Here is a 17,210-nt window from a genome sequence, read left to right as displayed (position 1 = left end):
GCAGGTACTGTTCATAGTCGGTGGATGTTTTTTTCTCAAGCGGTTTATGAAAACTTTGAAGGTATTTGTAAGGCAGAGAATAAGATCGGAAGCAAGCATGGCAAAGGGATGGCTTGTGCAAGAGTTATTAGTATATATCATAGAGTTTCTTACATCCATGGATCCCGTGCCACAAGCTTGGCATAACAAGGATGATGATCGCATTGTTGGCGAGCTTCCCCAAGGAAAAGGGATTGAAATAAAGATGAGCGAAGAGCAAATGGGGAAATTTAATAAGTTTATCCTCAATAGCAAGGAGATGTAGACGTGGATTAAGAGATATGAAGCGGCCAAAGCAGAAAGAATAAATACAAGTATGAGATTCAGAGTAATGTACAGGCGATCGCAACCATATCCATGGGATCTTGCCCTTATCCCACTCACATGTCACTTGATTGGCTACAACTGGCTCTACATAAAGCCGAATGCGATGGAGAGACAATAAATGAGCGCGAGCGAGACTTATCATCTGGATGTATGATGTATTGACGTAATTAAGTATATATTTGTGGCAATATACTCTCTAAAATAGATGCATCCTCATTGTTTTAATGATGCTCTTTTGCAGTACAGTGCATTATAGTCATATGGACGACATTTTTGCATGGAACGCATCGATTCAAAGAGAGTCACATATGATTGTGGAATCATGGCTAACTTCACACAAGATAGCCGAGCAAGTGCTTCAGATACCAATCTTCTCTCCTCGCAGTTGAATTATTGTGGGACCATACGCAAAATCTATGAAATTGATTTAAGCCGATTTAGTATTTTCATTCTTGATGTAAAATGGTTTAGAACTATTTACAATAGTCCCCATGTGACAATGAGGAAAGATAGTAGTGGTTTCCTTGCGATAGACTCCACCAAACTTTGGACTGATGAAAGTGATACTTTTGTTCTTCTCGAGCATTGTGAGTAGGTGCATACTAATGATTTAATTAATCGAAGCTTTCATTTTTAATGATCAATTGGTACATGTAGTTAAGCATAAATTCATATAATTGATGGCATTTGACACTCATTTTCAATATAGGTGGTTTTTGATCCGGGATCGTTCTAATCCAAGATGGTGATACATGATCCAAGTTGCACCACGAAGTAAACTTTTGAAGATAGAGATGTAGATATGGAGATGCCACTACCAATGCTAGATCCAATTGGTCCGGATGGATCTAGCGAAGAAGATGATCACAATATGAGCCAAGAGGAAGATGCGCATAATGACATTGTATGGGACGAAGATGGAGATCACGATATTGAGGAAGAAGATGGCGATCATCAAGAATCACCCAAATTTATTGAAGAAGATCAAGTCTTAGGTGAACATATGATTGTGGAGTCATGGCCAACTTCACACAAGATAGTCGAGCAAGTGCTTCAGATACCAATCTTCTCTCCTCGTAGTTGGATTATTGTGAGACCATACATGAAATCTATGAAATTGATTTCATACGATTTGATATTTTTGTTCTTGATGTCAAATGGTTTAGAACTATTTACAACGGTCCCCATGCAACAATGAGGAAAGATAGTAGTGGTTTCTTTGCAATAGATTCCACCAACTTTGGACCAATGAAAGTGATACTTTTGTTCTTCCCAAGCATTGTGTGCGCAGGTGCACACTAATGATTTAATTAATCGAAGCTTTCGTTTTTAAATATCAATTGGTACATATACTTAAGCGTAATTTCATATAATTGATGGCACTTGCCACCCATCTTTTATATAGGTGGTTTTTCATCTAGACGATTGTTCTGATCCAAGATGGTGGTACATGATCCAAGTTGCACCACAATGTAAGCAAATTTTTTAAGGTAGAGATGTGGATATGGAGATGCCACTACCAATGCCGGATCCAATTGATCCAGATGGATTTAGCGAAGAAGATGATCACAATATAAGCCAAGAGGAAGATGCACATAATGACGTCGTACGGGAGGAGGATGGAGATCACGATATTGAGGAAGAAGATGATGTCGATCAACAAGAATCACCCGCCTTTATTGAAGAAGATGATCAAGTCTTAGGTGAACCTACAATGCCAGAGTACGATGATGATATAGGAGATCAACTCGGTATAGAATTGGAGATAGACTTGTTTGGTGCGCTAGACTTGGCTCAGGATGAAGCTATTGATGTAAATGCTCTTCATTGATTTTTTTCATCTCAAACTTGGACATGAATATATGAGCTTCAAACTTGATGTATATGCTCTTGTACTTTTATTCTTTCAAAGGATCAAACATGTATGAAAAGCAAATTTTTTTATCATTGGGAAAAACTATCTTTAAAGGTTGGTATGGTGAAAAACACACTCTGTAAAGTGTCTCTATAGGAAAGTGTCTCAGAGTCGCTATATAACGATCTTTTACAAGTCTGGCAAACGTCGCTATATAGCGACACTTTTTTAAACCCACTTTGTTTACCGACGATTAACGCCCCACGCGCTAAATGTCAGCACTTAACCGTTGGAATAAGGCCCATCTGTAGTAGTGGCAATCATAATTCACATAACCAAGATGATCTAGATCAATGATTGTGTGATCACACATCTTGATGTGGTTGGGAAGCATTTGCAAAGAAAAAAAAAATATCCAAATTAGCTAACAATCTATTAATACACCATATACATATTACTTGTCATTTTAAAATTATTTCTATAGATTATATATAGCAAATAACATTTTATGTCCTCCATACTTTTGAATTTATTGTAATCTCCATTTTCCCCTCTCAAATGCATTCAATGTTTTACTTTACTCATAAAAGATACCTATAGGCTTATGGCATTGGAAAGGAACAAGAAAGGAATTTGTGATTTACATGAACCTATGGTATACCTTGCAAATGGGATGGTGACATTCCAAGAGCAATCATGCTTTCAAGACATTTAAGGGTGAGTTTGGAATATGATAAATCTCAATGACAACTCTTTGGTCCCATTTTGAATTTATTGTAATCTCCATTTTCCCCTCTCAAATGCATTCAATGTTTTACTTTACTCATAAAAGATACCTATAGGCTTATGGCATTGGAAAGGAACAAGAAAGGAATTTGTGATTTACATGAACCTATGGTATACCTTGCAAATGGGATGGTGACATTCCAAGAGCAATCATGCTTTCAAGACATTTAAGGGTGAGTTTGGAATATGATAAATCTCAATGACAACTCTTTGGTCCCATTTTGAATTTATTGTAATCTCCATTTTCCCCTCTCAAATGCATTCAATGTTTTACTTTACTCATAAAAGATACCTATAGGCTTATGGCATTGGAAAGGAACAAGAAAGGAATTTGTGATTTACATGAACCTATGGTATACCTTGCAAATGGGATGGTGACATTCCAAGAGCAATCATGCTTTCAAGACATTTAAGGGTGAGTTTGGAATATGATAAATCTCAATGACAACTCTTTGGTCCCATGCCATAAGACAATAGGATTATTGTCTCTACTATTAATAAATTCTTTTACAAAAAGACAAAATAATGTATATGCAAAGTCATTAGACTATGACAGCTGAGGGTGAGTTTGGAATATGATAAATCATTCCTCTTTCAAGACATTTGAGGGTAAGAATTTGAGGGTGAGTTTGGAATATGATAAATTTCAATGACAATTCTTTGGTCCCAAGATTATTGTCTCTACTATTAAAAAATCTTCTACAAAAACGTAAAAAATATATATGCAAAGTCATTAGACTATGGCATTTGAGGGTGAGTTTAGAATATGATAAATCTCAATATGGCATTCTTTGGTCCCATACCATAAGACAATAGGATTGTTGTCTCTACTATTAATAAATTCTTTTACAAAACCGTAAAACAATATATGTGCAAAGTCATTAGAGTCTTAGACTACTAGTACTCTCTAATGATGCTCACCTCTTATTTTAAGGTGATAGCCAAAAGGTTGAGAGTTCAATGTAATACTTTGAACATTGCATGATCTGTTAACTAAAATCCGATGTGATTTAATCTAGCTAAACTCTGTAATATGATTTGGCTAAGTGTGTATTACTCACGTAGTTGGCTATACATCGGTTCAACTTGGCTAACTGTGTATTATTACTCACGTAGTCGGCTATACAATGGTTCAACTTGGTTGAATTCTACTAGTATTCAAATCGTTGCAACTTTGCAAGACATCGAGATGCACGCTTCCAATGTAACGGAGAATCACGTCTCGACTCTCATGCACTTGCCTCCACTCAGAATTCGACACTGAATTTTCAGCAAATACAGGCCAAAATTCTGAAATGATTGGTGTGCCCGTCGTAGTATTCAGTCTGACCGAATGATTGTTAATTGCGCACCAGCTGTGCATTACAAAGAGAGTTCATTGACACAAGTTGCAACACTGATGTGCTGATCTGAAAGGAATTTCTACAGAGATGGAGTTATGAATAGAAGCGACGGCTTACATTCAAAAGTACTGAGGAGATAAGACGTGGAAAAACAATTATGTACAGAAGAAGTGAAGAGATAATGTAGTGGGAAAAATGTTGCTTCTCCAGATGATCACTGCAAGATGATGATGTTTTGGAGGCAGTGAGCTATGATGTTTCTTCCAGCTGTGGACCGGCAGCGAGAATCTCCTTGGTCAGGCTCTCGTCGTTCCCCACTTTGTAGTCTGCAAACACCTCGAAATTCTTCTTGAATAATGTTGCTAGGCGCTTTAGCGTTTCCATGTAGGCTTTCTTGTCCGACCACTGCAACAGCACCAGTTCATCCATATCATCGTTTAGACACCCACACTCGATCATTTCAGAACTCTCTCGGTGTATTCCTGTCATTATTAGCAACCGAAGATGCGAGAAAGAACTGTCTGGGACGGTGCATGACTCATCTACATGATGCAGAAGCTAATCACTAGAGCGAGCCTCGCTGGGACTGAAGAGTCCGCTGGGTGAGGAATAAAGATGGATGTAGAAATGATACATCCGATCAATTCAACGAACAAAAAACGAGCCACTTTGCAACACATTTGAGCGCCTAAGCAAATCTAGAAACCATGCAAGATCGGAGATCCGTATGACCTCCACCGAATATGTGTGTTTCTTGAGATGTAAGGATTTACTGGAGAGGATTCGTGTGCCTTGTTTCTGCGAAATACGGAGTTGGGACGTAGAAATGCAGCAAAGAAATGGAATCAAAGAGAGGAATCGATGATCACCATATTCTCCGGATGGAGGATGTTAGACGGGACACCAGGCACCTCGCCAGGAATTTGCAAGCCGAAGATGGGCGTCTTGGAGTAGTTTGCGCTGCCGAGGGATCCGTCGTGGATTGCGTCGATAATCTTGCGGGTGTATTGCAGCTTCATCCGTTGTCCGACACCATAACTGTAAGCACGAAAAAAGCATGACGATCGACGGATTAAACGATGCAGACGGTGACAGATCATTTAACAATACAGATTGTCGGCAGCTGATCGATCAATTAACGATACAGATTGTCCGAGGCCATAACTGCAGCATGAAAGATGAATATCAGAATATCACGATCGATCGACGAACGATTAAAGACAATACAGATTCTCGTGAACTGATAAATCAATACAGATTGTCGGAGGCCATAGCTGCAGCATGAAACATGAATTGACGACCGACCAAATAACGAAACAGATTCTGGCAAGATGATTAATGAGAGAGTTTCGCAAGATAAGTGAAATGCGAATATACGAAAGATGGAACTGATTGTTGAAAACTGATGGGCCGGAAGGAAGTTTATAGAAACTTGAAAGTTACCTGCCGCCGGACCATCCGGTGTTGACAAGCCAGGCGGTGGTGCCGTGCTGCTTCATCTTGGTAGCGAGCATGGCAGCGTATTTGGTGGGATGCAGCATGATGAAGGCCGCCCCAAAACAAGCCGAAAATGTCGCCCTCGGCTCCTTCACTCCCTCTTCTGTTCCCGCCACCTGAGTAAAATCATCGATCAACATCCATCACCCTAATTCCATCAATCAATTGCTTCACATACTAATCCTCAGCTCCACCCTTGACCCAATTCGTCGTATCATAGTAATCATAGGTTTTTCTGTCCTCGCTCCATGAGCCTCCATCTATCTTCCCTATTGAAGTTTCAAAGTTCAAGCCCATCACATGATCTGGCTGCTCTTTCAGTTCTTATCTGCCTACAGCCTTTCATTCCGGCACTTTTTCAATCCAAACTTCCTCTCTATACTATTCTTATACGAACCCCAGCAGCTACTCATCACCCCCAATAATTTGCAAACAAAAACTTTTCACCCAATGACCACGTCAACGGCTGACATCCCCAAACTCACCAGTGCAGTGTAGCCGCTGATGAAATGATACATGGTTTGCGCCAGCGTCAATTTGCTGACGGGAGGCAGAACACCGAACGCGTCGCAAGCTAATAGAATCACGTTCTTGGGATGAGGCCCGACGCATGGCATCTTAGCGTTAGGGATGTATTCGATAGGATACGAAGCTCTCGTGTTCTCTGAGAAAGGGTATTTTGCCCGTTAGCAAGACGCACAATTCCACAGACGATGATAAATCAACGCAACACTAATCGCATCATCATTCTGTGTCTTTAACAACGTTCTTGGGATGAGGCCCGACGCATGGCATCTTAGCGTTAGGGATGTATTCGATAGGATACGAAGCTCTCGTGTTCTCTGAGAAAGGGTATTTTGCCCGTTAGCAAGACGCACAATTCCACAGACGATGATAAATCAACGCAACACTAATCGCATCATCATTCTGTGTCTTTAACACGCATCCAATTTGCTTGTCATCCATCCTAAACTCCACGAAACATCATAATCACCAATCAGCGCATATCCTACCTGATCTTACACAATTTGGTGCTTACCAGTAACGGATTTGTCAGAGTAGTCTATCACCCGGGTATGCTCCTCAAACACCACATTCTCCACAACTGCAGATTATCAAACCGCATCAGCACCACCCGACACAATTTCAAACAGAAACTTGCAAAGACTCCAAAGATATACCAGTCCCGAACTTGATAGCGTTCCAGATGTCGGGCTCCTTCTCCAATGACAAATCGATGCACTTCGCATAACAGCCACCTTCGATGTTAGAAACGCCATTCTCGCTCCAGCAGTGCTCGTCATCTCCTATCAAATATCTGTTATGATCTGTGGAGAGCGTGGTCTTCCCGGTTCCTGCTCACGCCCGAACGAATCTCAGCTGCCAGCCATACTTCGACGCAATTTATTGCAGCAAAACCAATGTATTCCTACGGGACTGTTATACCTGAAAGTCCAAAAAATAATGCAACATCCCCGTCTTTTCCCATATTGCATCCGGAATGCAAAGAAAGGACTCTCTTCTTTGGCATCAAATAATGCATTACGCTGAACAGACCCTTCTTCATCTCTCCCGCGTACTGCGTTCCCAGAATGACCATCTCCCGTCGTTTCAAATTCAGATCTATGCTAGTTGAAGAAGTCATATAATGCGTGTATCGGTTGCAAGGGAATTGGCCGGCATTGTAGATAGTGAAGTCCGGCTCCCCGAATATTTCCAGTTCTTCAGGGGTGGGCCGGATACACCTGCGACTTATATCCTTTAATCCCTCTCGGATCTCACTAAAAAGCATTTCCGTCTCAGATCATACTAAGGGCGCCCTTTCTTACAGACGACCCCCGGAAAAAGCGTAGATTGATTGAAATTCTCTCTTGCTAGGATTCTAATTAAATCAAACAACTCTTTGGAGAGAGCACCTCGAGAATCGGGTGCACAAGCCTTACAGCTACACTCAAATGCTGGCCCTGAACGAATGAACGTCCTCACCGCGAGCTCAAAGTGCGAAATGGACTTACATGTTGTGCATGAAAAGGGAGTGATAAGCACGCGCAGATATGATTCGGACTTTGATACGATGCTCCCGATCCCAATTCAGAAACTGGTCGTTCACAAATACCTGCATGCACCCCAGTGGCCCGCGAGAAGTCAATAAGCTGTTGACCTATATTCCTTCTTGCAGCAGCTCGAACATTCTGCAGGCTTTCGAGGCATAATGATATATTCGACTATAAAAAGATAGGACCGGCAACCTTCTCTAGCGAGTTAAGATAATCAACTGCTCTCTCACGGTTGACAAGGAACGTGTGCTCATCCATCTCGATGTTTGGAGAACCCCTGCAAACCATCAAATCGTTCCAGCAAGTTGTCAGCAAACATCTTCATGTACACACGGAAAAAACTTTACTTTTATGGTTTTTTTCACGAGGAAAATACTTGCTGCAAGTGCTTATACAGTCAACACATGCAATGGCAATGAAGGTAAAAGCATTATGATCAACGTCTGTAAAGTGTAAACATCCGATCGGATACTTCGAATATAACAGATGAAAGGGGACACAAACTTACTTTCCCCACCACAAATCATGTTCCGAAGTCGATTCTCTTACAATACGCTTGTCTTTTGGAGACCGACCAGTCTTGGCACCCGAAAGTGTTGCAAGTGCTCCTGTCGATGTGATGAATGACCCCTTCTCGTTCTTGACAGCTTGCTCGTACAGCTCTGGAAAAGCAACACAACCAGTTAGAACACCAGGACATCAGGTTTCCAATTTCTGCCTACTCGATCTAAAATTTACTTACCTGCCGGCGACAGATTGTACAAAATATGAGTGAATTTGAGCGCACTATCACTGATGTTAGGTCGGGGTGAAACCTCTGGCTTGAATGGCTGCGTGGTGACCTTTGGATCACCTCGTATAACCGTGGGACCTTTGTCGCGAGTTAGAGATGCAAGGGACGCACTGCAACGGCGGCATATGCGCGTGAATGACTGACTAAGACTTAATGTTGGTGGCTACGAATACAGAGAAAAATCTACAGAGAAAGTCTCTAATATCTATAAACCGTCGTCCCACCTTATAGACTGAAGCTGGCGCTGCCTCTGCTTCTCTTCTTCAAGTATGCCTCCCTTGATAGGCGTCCCTTTTGGAGTAGTCGGGGCTGACTTCTTTTTCTGCAACGAATGAAGCTCGTCGAGTGTCTGTGCTTTAATGGGAGGAGTACTGTCATCGATGCACACGGTGGAGGGGACATTGGTTGCTTGTGTTCTAACTTTCGGCAATCCATTGGGAACGGCCTTCCCGTTCTCCAAAGCCAGCTCCGCATCCTGACCCATTTCAAATACCGTCTGTACCAACAGCACAGCCACGAAAACGATCGACTCAACAAATCTTACGTCTAGAGCCTCGCAAGAAATCAAGATTGGCATAAGATCTTACTAGAAACAACAAAAATAGCAGGTTCGTTATTGCTAGCATGAAGTTCAAGATGGGTACGTGTATCTTTCCACAAAGATCGACGAAAGGACTAGAGAAGCCGCTTTTTTTCCAACACAATTGAGGTATGTCGCAAAAGAACAGTTAGAATGAAAGTTCTGCGGATAATTAGTGCTCGCCGTGCAAGCGTGAGCAGTCAGAACAAAGCATATCAAGAACAGCATATACAACATCAGCAATACGAGGAGAGGACGGTACCGAAGCAGAAGCTAGAGGTAATTTACAGAGCAGCAGCTATAGGAACGCGAGCATGGAAGAGGAGGAAGGAAGACGAAGTTGCAACCGGGAGGTGAACAGGGATCTATATATACGTATATATATAGGAATACAGAGTTTGCGCAAAGGATTTCGGCAGTGAAAGAGGGTGATGAAATGAAATCGATAAATAGTTGTGATCGGCGGAGGATTGACAGATTGACACATTGACAGATGGTCACAACGACATTCAACGGATTTACAGATAGTACCTGTGCATCATCATGCTCTACGTGTTGCATTTGCCGAATTGAATCCCTGAGAGATCGGGCGGTAAGTTTTGGATGTATATACGGTTTAGTGCTTGCGAGATCGAGTTTGCGTGGCTTCACCCACAAATGCAACAGTTGAGAAACAGCCAACCGGATGCATTTCCTTATTTCGAGTAGGGAATCTGGACGTCTTCCATCATTGATGGTGTCATCATCGGCAAGATCTTCATCCCAATGATTGTCCACTCCATTGACTCTCCCAAATTCACACTCGCAGTTTTTTTCCCCTACCCCATGGAAGATCTAATTGTAGGTTCACCGTTCCACTTTTGAGAACCTAAAAATGTTGATTTTTGGCCTCTCCTTTGAGGGTAGGCTTTAGTAGAGTTGTGAACTTAGGCTTTAGTAGAGTGATCACCTCTATATATCTTAAGGAGAGGGTGGCTGGGGGGAGGCTCGGAGAGGCTCATGGCAAGCTCGGGGAGCTTCGGGACATTTGAGAGAGGACAATTGTTCAATCAGCCAATGGTATAGGCGCGTATCTTCAATCCCGTCGTAGACGAGTGAGTGATGCAACTCGTTTCCTTTGTAACGAGTAGCTTAACCCATCTCCACTTTTGAGAAGCTAAAAATGTTGATTTTTGACCTGCCATGTGAGAGTAGGCATTAGTAGAGTGATCATTTCCTTTGTAATGAGTAGCTTGACCTGTCTCTGACGAGTTAGGGATAGATGGGTAAAGATTTCTTACCACCCTTTGGTTTTTCCAACCACTAAAGCTATGGACTCATACATAATCTTTGGTTCCTCACATGCTAAACTAAAATGAACTATTTTCTCAAACATTTCATCTTCATGAAAGATGAGGCAAGTGTAGCCTTGATATCTAGCCCTGATGACCTCTTTTGTTTTGTCCTTCCCTCTCTAGATCTCTCAGCACCCTATGCTCTCTACCTCTCTTTAAATTCCCCTCATTACTTCATGATACCTCCCACCTTGCCTCTCCCCGTCACAATAGTTGCTTCCCTCATCGTCAATCCAGCTCATTATCTCCCCTATCCTCGTGGTTGTTCCTTCACCCTCCCTTCACCTCCCCTCTCCTTGTCCTCCACCCCACTTCTTTGCTCACCACCCCCCTTGCACAGTTGCTCTCCACCTTCGCCTCCTTATTCTTACAAGCTAGCCTCCTCACCTAAACTCTACCTCCCTCTCCTTATAGATGTTCTCTCACCTTTTCTTCATGTCTCCCTCCTTTGTCCTTAATGTGGCACGACTGCTCCCTTTGCCCCTCAACCTCTGCTCCTACCACCTTCATTCACCACTTTTTTCTATCAAATGTCTCTCTGCAAGCCCCCTCAATTTTGTCCACCTACCCCTCCCCACTCCTTATGATTTCTCCCTTAGCCCCTAACCACTCCCTTCTTTCAGAGCTATTCTCACAAACTATAGCATCTTTGCTCCACCTTCACCTCCCCTCTCCTTACGATTGCTTCCCTTGCTTCTATCATCACTCAACCACTCCTCCAGCCCTCCACACCTCACCTCTCACCGACTCGTTGTTATAGATTTTCTCTTAGACCCCCTCAGCTTTGCTCACCAACATTCCTTGTGGCTACTCTCTGAGCCTCCCTCACCTTCATTCTACCACCCCCTTTCCTCTCATCGTGGCTGCTTGCCCCCCTTCACCTCCCCTCTTTTTGTTGCTACTCCCTTAGTCCCACTATGTGTGACTATGTGCTTCCATTCCAATGGCTATGCATGTGCATGCCCTCCTTCTCACAACAAGACAAAGCACCCATAGACGCGCACACAGACGCATTTATTGAACTAAATAAAAAACTTACGGGCGCATCTATTTCTGCGTCTAGAGACCCGCGTCTAACAGCGTGTCTATGTAGCAGACACATGCACGTATAGATGTGCATTTAGATGCCTAAATAGATGCTCTGCTTAAAAATTTTAAAAATAGACAGATGCATCATTAAACGCGTGTATGGATGCGTTTTTAAACAATCTTATAAACGCGTTTATAGATACGCAAATAGACGCTTCTTGAACAGACAAACGCGTATATAGACATGTTTATAGATGCACTGATAGACGCGCTTTATAATATTTTTTTTAAAATTTATAGAATACTGTGTATGTTGTGTATGCTATATAGTTACAAGAATCCCATTTCTACATTGTGTAATTCAATTCTTACAGCCAACCACATTTTAATTACAATTCCAATTAAAACATTACAACTCCAAAACGCAATAAAATTGAAAGCTCAAAAAGTGCTTGTATGTACATATAGCACGAAGCTAAGCCACGTCATGTGGCTTCAAGTACAAAAAATAAGGAAGCTAAGCCACGTCATGTGGCTTCAAGTACAAAAAATAAGAGGAGTGTATATACAAGAGGCACGAAGCCAAGCCAGTGGCTTTAAGTACAAAAAAGAGTAGCTAGCACTACTTCTATGACTAATCTATGTTCTCCACGTCCTCGCTCCCTTCCACGCTCCCTTCTGCGCTCCCTTCTACGCCTCCTTCCTCATCTTCTTCCTCGTCGTCTTGTGCATGGGCTTGTAAACAAGGGACAACATATATTAATGTATGAAAAATCAAATCTTTACTTATAATATTGACATTATTTAATTACTTTCAAATACCTCGGGGGCCGCTCCAGTAGCTCGGATATACTGTTCCTCAGTAATCAACCCATCATGATAGAAGTGCCTCCATGTATCTCCTCTGGGATGGTGGCCGTGGTGACAGGAGTAGGGTATCTGCCCACGATCTCAAGCTGCAAGACGACACAATTTGCGGAGGGATTAGTACAAAGAAACAACCTCCTAATAAACTACATAAGCAATATAATTTGAGATCGATACTTACAAATTGGGCCTCCCATGATTCAACACCCCCTGCTCCAAAATGCACGCTTCCATATTGCTCCATCTGGATCCTTCGTGCCTCCACGTGCTGCAGACTAGGGTCCTCCCTCGCTGACTTCATTGCTTTCTTCCACTCACGCTTGTGAGCAGTGTGGGGCGGGCCCCTTGGTGGTTGACCTCCCTCGAGCCTGGCAAGCTCCGCTAGTGCCTGCCTCTTAAGCTAAGATCTTTTATTGCCAAGTATCGTAACAATCTTTGACTTGGCCCATTTATCTGTGAACTGGTGATTGGGGGGTTTAGGATATCTAGAGCGAACAGTAGCGAGGGTCTCATCAGCCAACCTCTTTGGCTGGTCTTTGAAGTGGATAAAGCAATCTCTGTAATTGTTAGCAATTACAGAGTGCATGAAGGCCATGATGTCCTTCCCCCGTGCATCCATCAAGATGCCTCCTGTCTGAGTGATGTCATAGAATATTGTACCATCACTCGGAGGCACGTTTAAATCATCTGAATCATCATCGTCCCCACTGCCACCCCTCCCAAAGCATTGTGCCATGCATCCCCCACCGCTCTCCCTGCTACTACGCCTACTACTGTGTCGTGTCGAGCTAGTACGCTGGCCACTCGTAGCTGGAGACTGCATGGGACTACGTGGACTACTCGTAGCTAGAGAACCGAGTCTCGACTGCACAGGAGTACGCCGACGGCTCTGCGAGACAAAAGGACCTCCTGACGGCATGGGGGAAGGGGCATAAGACAACATGGCAGAAGGGGCATAAGACGGCATGGGGGAAGGGGCATAAGACGGCATGGGAGATGGGCCTGCGCTGTGTAGTCGGCTGGGCTGTGCTGACTCCACTGGGGTGATCTCAGCTAGTGTGGGGTGGTTTGGAGTCTATAGTGCCGACTCCTGGGGGGTGTTTAGAGTACCCGTCATATACCCGTATAACTCCGTAGGACTAGGAGGTTGACCTAAAAGGTTATATAAGTCCCTAAAAATAGACTCCCGGAGATCAGGTGAGCCCGAAGCGCTTCCTAGCCACATGATGAACTGGAAAAAAGAAAAAAAGACGATTACTGATGAGCTGAGAAGAAAGGGGAAGGGAAGAGAGGATTACTGTCGGAGCACGTCTATAGACGCATCTATTTTTGCATATAACAGCGCGTCTATAGACGCGGTTGTCTGTGTCTGCAAACAGGCTAGACGCGCGTCTAGACGCGCCTGTAGATGCAGTTTTATACGCGCTCTGAGATGCGCCTATAGATGCACTCCAACAGACGGACTTTTCTAAAAAGTAGAAAAGGACATGCGCCCAACACAAAAACGTAACACTGATACCCAAATCATGCATTTTTTGGATACGAAAAAGTACAAATCCAAAGAAAGCAAACTTCCAAAAAGATCAACTGCAAAAAGACTTACCTTGGATAGAGGTATGGAAGGTTCTTCTCCTTTTTCAAAGTTACTTCTCTTCCTTGTTCGCCCTCTTCTCCTTTAAGCTTGGAAGTAAGTGTGGGTGCCTTCCTCTTAAGCGTCAAAACTGTGGATCTGCTAATAACGAAGCAAGCAAGCTGCGCGAAGTATAAGTAATGTGAAGAAAAGCAAAGCGAGCGCGCTAAAAGCAGATTTAAAAGTCACATCTATAGACGCGTCTAATAGCGCGTCTATATACATGTCTAATTACACAGATCAGACGTGGTTTTAGATGCGCTTATAGACGCGCTTGTAGACACGCACCACAGAACAGACAGACGTGGTTTTAAACGCACCACAGAGTTTAAAATTAAATATTTGAAGAAAAGCAAATTTTTTTGGGTTGTTTGTTTGTAGGATGTCTTCATCTTCAACAAGTAGCTCCAATGAGGATGAATCCCTCCGTATCCACCATCGCAAAATGTGGTTGGAGCAAAAAATCAAATGTATGTGTGATCGATGTTGAGGAAACATGTATCGTGCACGCAGGATTACACTCAATCACATCTCAAAGTATGGAGAATGGGATGCGACCGTAAACATGGTAAGGATGAGATTGAACCGTAGCCCATCATTGATATTGGCAAAACTATTTTACATATTGTCTCATTCTCCTCACCTCACTTAATTCTTGTATATGTGGGCTTGCAAAAAAGCATTGATGTTTTTGTTAAAATTATGTGCTTTGGTAATCATGGGCAATGTTTGGAAAGCAATGATGTACACCAAAATCTCACTTTCTGTATTCTCTGGTTTGCGTCTAAATACGCGTCTAATTCCCAGTGTAAACGCGCTAATACATGCGCAAATAGACGCACTGATAAACGCAATGTTAGATGGGCCAGTATTTTCTCAGTTTAGACGCGAAAATAGACATGTTAATACATGTGCAAATAGACACGCTGATAAACGCAATGTTAGACGGGCTCATATTTTCTCAGTTTAGACATGCAAATAGACGTGTTAATACACACACAAATAGACGAGCTGTTAGACGTGCTATTAGACGTGCCTGTAATTCCTCTACTCAAGCAATGCCTATAGACGTGCCCGTTATTTTGCACGTCTACCAAGCACGTCTATAGTTGCTTTGTGTTGTTGTGTCTGTGCATCTCAAGTTCTCAACATCATGAGAAGGTATTTAATCCAAATCTCTCTCTCTCTCTCTCTCTCTCTCTTTGTGTCTACCTATCTATCTATCTATCTATCTATCTATCTATCTATCTATATATACATATACATATACATACACACACACAAAACACACACACACACACATGAAGTTATGTATATTATATATTATATAATGTATAGTATCTTATATAATATGATATATTATATAATATCATATATAACATGTAATATATTAATATATTATATCATATTAAATATATACTATACTGTGTAGATGTAACTTCTCTCTCTCTCTCTCTCTCTCTCTCTCTCTTTCGAGAGGTGATCCTCCTAGGAATGGTACTGTGGTAGCAAGACTAAGGTGAGATAGTTGCTCAATGATTGGTTGGTGCTTGTTAGTCGACACTTGGTCATTGGACCATGCAAGAGATCATGTATGATTGGAGGGTTGAGCATGTCATGGACACTTGGCAGTTCTGGAGAAAGAACTAGATGTTGCATGGAGGCAGTGATCGAACGGCGGTGTTCCTTGGCAACTACAAAGTTCTTCATGTAAACTAGTTAATGCCTTTTGTTGAGGCCACGAGCTGGTATGCCGTGTGCCATAGTCAGTAAAAGAGTCGAGCAGCTGCATAGGGTCATTAGTGAGTCTTCTCATATGTTGGGAACCGCCAACAAACTCAGTAGATGTGAGGCGTGGTCATCAGTCGAGTCTCTTATTAATGAATAGTAGTTTTTGGCTTAACATCTCAGATGTATTCTCTGTCTACATACTTTACTATTTTGCAAAGCTCATGATTGTTCATTGTATGTGAATTAGCTTTGTACATGTGAAGAGTGGATCTCTGTACATGTTCATTTGCTAATTCTAAAGAGTGGTATCAAAGCAGGTTGGTTCGAAAGCCTGTGAGCATCTCCTGAGCGTTTGATGTGAGGTTTTGATTCTTGCATGCATGTAGTAGAGAGGTCAGTCAAGAGAGCTGAGGCAGTACCATTTGTGTTTCCTTAACAAATCAGAAGACCTAGAAGTAAATTGTGTCAGCAAAGAAGAACCAAACTGGATGTGTTGGCCGAAGCATGTTTTCAAGAATTTTTGGGCATCATACCACCAATATATGGAGTTGATGAAGAAGCCAAAGACTGAGGAAACAATTTTAAAATTCACTGGACTGAATTTTGTGAGCTGGCAGTTGTCAACAAAGTTATAATTTATACAAAAAGGTTTGTGGGGTATTGTCTCTGACACTTAAAAAGAGGCTGACTTTTGGAGAAGCTAAGAAGTGTGCATGGAGGAAGGATAATGACAAGGCCATTGGCATAATGGGGAGAGCATTAGGTGAAGACTATTTCCATCATCTAAATGTCATGAAAAGTGTAGCAAAGAACTGGACAATGCTCGAAGAAAATGCGCCATTCTAAAGCCAACTTGAAGCGGCAACTCTACCACTTGCGCATGAATCATAACGAAGATCTGGCAACTTTCCTGAACCGTATGCAAGTGTTATTGAAGTAGCTTCTTGAGCTCGAATCCAAGGTTGAAGAGGATAATCAAAAAGCAATACTATGGAAAAATTTTCCCTTCCGATACAGTGAGATTGCTCGTATTCTAAGACTAGATGACGAGGCAAACTTCATTAACTGTGTGGGATTGCTCCTCAGCAAGGAAAAGTGGGAAGAGATCTCTTCACTAGTGACACTGCCTACTTTGCAAAAGATAAGTGAAAAATAGATGCACGCTCATGCTACTACTGTGGCAAGCCAGGCCACATCGAAAGATTTTGTGCTCAAAAATAGAAGGCTCAGGGGGGTCACTCATCATATGTAACCCTATCACGTGAGTTCAATAGAAGGATATTTTTTATTTCTAAAATTTACAAAAATAAATATACATAAGGGACTATTTAAAATACTTTTG

At 42.2% G+C, this 17,210-nt stretch overlaps 1 protein-coding gene across 1 annotated transcript; it reads right to left on the bottom strand.

Annotated features, from left to right (window-relative positions):
- Nucleotides 1-4,522: 4,522 nt before the first annotated feature.
- On the bottom strand, nt 4,523-9,181 carry LOC147894147 (phosphoenolpyruvate carboxykinase (ATP) 1-like). Its single transcript, XM_087384510.1, has 12 exons — nt 8,922-9,181; nt 8,647-8,807; nt 8,413-8,566; nt 8,097-8,181; nt 7,863-7,963; nt 7,294-7,592; nt 7,029-7,202; nt 6,887-6,952; nt 6,333-6,511; nt 5,794-5,963; nt 5,220-5,388; nt 4,523-4,755 (listed from the first exon to the last, which is right to left on the bottom strand). Exons 1-12 carry the CDS (start codon nt 9,179-9,181, stop codon nt 4,600-4,602), a joined length of 1,974 nt encoding a protein of 657 aa, XP_087240636.1. The 3' UTR covers nt 4,523-4,599.
- Between the last annotated feature and the right edge of the window lie 8,029 nt (nt 9,182-17,210).

The sequence above is a fragment of the Dipteris shenzhenensis genome, chromosome 14 (genome assembly GCF_047967505.1).
Source record: "Dipteris shenzhenensis isolate YYH24624 ecotype China chromosome 14, Dip_SZ_1.0, whole genome shotgun sequence".
Taxonomy (NCBI): Eukaryota; Viridiplantae; Streptophyta; class Polypodiopsida; order Gleicheniales; family Dipteridaceae; genus Dipteris; species Dipteris shenzhenensis.
The sequence above is the reverse complement of the archived record's forward strand: the minus strand, read 5'-3'. Positions and strand labels throughout refer to the sequence as shown.